The 2,772-nt window shown below is 64.2% G+C and overlaps 1 protein-coding gene across 1 annotated transcript; it reads right to left on the bottom strand.

The window, feature by feature from the left end:
- Positions 1–407: 407 nt before the first annotated feature.
- On the bottom strand, positions 408–2,738 carry LOC114485083 (uncharacterized). Its single transcript, XM_055083023.1, has 6 exons — positions 2,265–2,738; positions 2,081–2,156; positions 1,887–1,934; positions 1,791–1,805; positions 1,437–1,454; positions 408–871 (listed from the first exon to the last, which is right to left on the bottom strand). Exons 1-6 carry the CDS (start codon positions 2,635–2,637, stop codon positions 781–783), a joined length of 621 nt encoding a protein of 206 aa, XP_054938998.1. The 5' UTR covers positions 2,638–2,738; the 3' UTR covers positions 408–780.
- Between the last annotated feature and the right edge of the window lie 34 nt (positions 2,739–2,772).

Below are 2,772 nucleotides of genomic sequence, written 5' to 3'. Positions count from 1 at the left end.
CACTCGCCGTTCCCCTGATCTCAACATTCCTGGGCAGGCAGATGCCAATGTTCTGTCAGTGAACCCTTGGAAGGAAGGCGCCACGCCAGGCAGGGGACCCCTCAGCTGGGGGAAGGGATCGGTGGCTGACCAGGCTGGGAAGGGCCAGCCCAGGAGCCAGACAAGTGCCGGGCTCACCACGGCATCCGCGGGCACAGAGGTACCTCCCGTCTGCTGGATGGATGTTGAGCCCTGGGTCACAGTTTGGGTCTGTCCCTTCATGACCCATGTTGGGTGTTTTCTCAAAACCACGAAGCCAAGCGGTGGGCACAGCAGTTCCCGTGCCTCAGCTGAGATGCAGCCGATGTGATAGGAGCCCCAAGATGCACCGATGCTGGCCCTGGCTTTCACCAAACAGCCTCCTTTCATGTCATCAAAAGAATCACTTGCCCTGAAGGCTGGTTGCCGTGTGTGCCTGGGAAGCCCTGCAGCCCTGCCCTGTAGGCCGAGGTCGCACCTCGCCTGGGGCCCCAGCCTGGAGCCCCAAAAAGGACCACTTCGGGATGAGAAATGTCAGGGATATTTAATCATTCCGTCAAACAGCTGTGATCCCGCCACTATATACTAACCCGTCTACCTCCCTTCCCCTCCTCCCAGCCCCGGCCCGGCCCAGCCCAGGCTCCAAGGTGGGTGGAGCACCCAGGCAGCAGCAGGCCTGCTCCACAGCATCAGGCCGAGGTGGTCCAGCGGAGTCTTGGCCCCGCACCGTGGTGGGGGCGGGTCTGGCTGGCCTGGCCGCCCTCAGTGCTGCATCAGGCACTCGGAGGCATTTTCCAGAGTCAGGTTGGCCAGGTGCGGGGGCTCCAGACACCTGAAGCTTGGTGATATCAAGCTGCAAGGAGACGTGGGTGCCCCCAGTCCTTCTTCCCCTCCCACACCTTGTTCTCCCTGGTGGGTTTTTGCTGGGGGCCTGGGCCCCTCGTCCCAGCTGGGCATGTGACAGGGCTGCAGACAGACCCTCAAGCTGAACTCGGAGGCCTCCTTGCCTGTTCTCACATCCCTAGGACAGCAGTGGGGTCACGCCCTACACTCCCACGACTAGGGCTGCAAAGGCAGCAATGGGGGGGGGGGCATGGGGTTCTGAATTCTGGCTTAGGCACAACTCCTGCCCCTGGAGTCCACCCATGTCCCTGCGGCCTCCCCGCACTGGGTCACTCAAAAGGCTGGAGTGGTTCTGTATGTCCAGGCGAGGAGCAGGAGGAGCTCATGTTTATTCATGGGGTGACGGCATGGGCGGGGTTGCAGAGGTGATGTCCACATGTCTCAGGTGCAGAGAGGGACCCCTGCCCGGCTGCGCCCACCCCATCCAACACCCCTGCCCTCCCCCACTGACCAGGACAACCCCACGCCACACACCCCCGCTCCAGGAGGACGGGCCTGGTGGGGGAGGGCCTTACCTTGCGTTGGTGTCCTGTCTGAAAGACACAACGGGCCCCAGTTAGCTCCCAGCTTTGGGGCTGAGGCTGTGCCTGTGGCCCTGAGGCGCCTCCACTGGGGCATGTCTCCACCAGGGGGCGCCCTCCCCAGGTCCGACCATAGCCTGCCACCAGCCTGGGGCGGGGGTAGGACCAGACTCTGGGGACCCCTTAACCGGGATGTGCCCCTCGTGCCAGCCGAGCTCAGAGATCCTGGGAGGTAGAGGCTGGGCCCGCCACACCGGGGGCAGGTGCTGCCTTCTGTGGCTCCCCCGGCGCGTACTCACCCACGAGGATGAACACGCACACTGCCTTTGGGGAGGGGGAACTACTTACTTGCTCCAGTTATTTCTACAACGACAGCAGGGCTGGAGTCAGGGCCAAGCGGCCTTGATCGGGGTCTCCTCCCTGAGCCCAGCTGCCCTGACTCACATGTGCTGGAGGAGGCCCTGCACTGCTGTCTCCCACTCTGCCGACGACCTGTGGGGACACGGGGTGTGGAGGGGGCGCGGCCCACATTCAGGGGCCAGGTGGGGGGCTTCCATCCCCTGCCCGGGTGATGAGGGGACCCTACAGGGAGAGCCTCGGACCCCAGGGGCAGGGGGCCGTGCATGTCTGAGCCCTACTTGCAGTTGTAGCCAAAGCAAACGACGTGTGAGTCTGTGCAGTTGGTGCAGGAGATGGTCTCGTACTGGAAGATGCCTGTAACACACCAGAGGCGGCCGCACCCTCCCCTCACCCTCAGCCTCTGGGGCCCTGAGCTGCCGCCACTGCCACCACACCCCATAACCCAGACAGAGGCTCACTCACCACAGTGACGCTGACAGTCGATGCGGCCTGTGGGGGGACAAGAGCACAGCCGGCGCCTTCTTAGCAGGCCTGGCCTGTCCCCCGCTCTCTCCCCCTCCCAGGCTGCCCAAGGCTCAGGGCCCGTCCGTTGGCCACTTAGGTGGGCCCCAGCCTGGGATGGGGCAAAGCACGGGGGAGGGCGGCCGCAAGACTCTGAGGCCTCCAGGGACCCGTTGCGGGGAGGTAGCAGGGACGGGTGGGATTTATCCTTCAAGGCCTCCTGTTGGCGCCCACTGGATGAAAAGGGCCCCCCGCAGGGTGTGGCCCTTCTCCCCCGTTTCTGCCCTTTCTGAGTTCTGACACCTGGCTGCACCAGGCCAGACGCCCTCTTCATTACTCCAGCCTCACCACGACCTGACCGGGACCCCAGGCCTGGAAGGAGACTGAAATACTCGCGTGGCCCTGGGTCCTCAGGCCCTGGGCAGCAGCACCCTCCCTCCCCACCAGCCCTCGTTTGCTCACTTTCGAT

This window comes from Physeter macrocephalus, unplaced genomic scaffold (assembly GCF_002837175.3).
Source record: "Physeter macrocephalus isolate SW-GA unplaced genomic scaffold, ASM283717v5 random_482, whole genome shotgun sequence".
NCBI classification, from domain to species: Eukaryota; Metazoa; Chordata; class Mammalia; order Artiodactyla; family Physeteridae; genus Physeter; species Physeter macrocephalus.
Note: the sequence above shows the minus strand (reverse complement) of the source record. Positions and strands in the feature narration are given on the sequence as shown.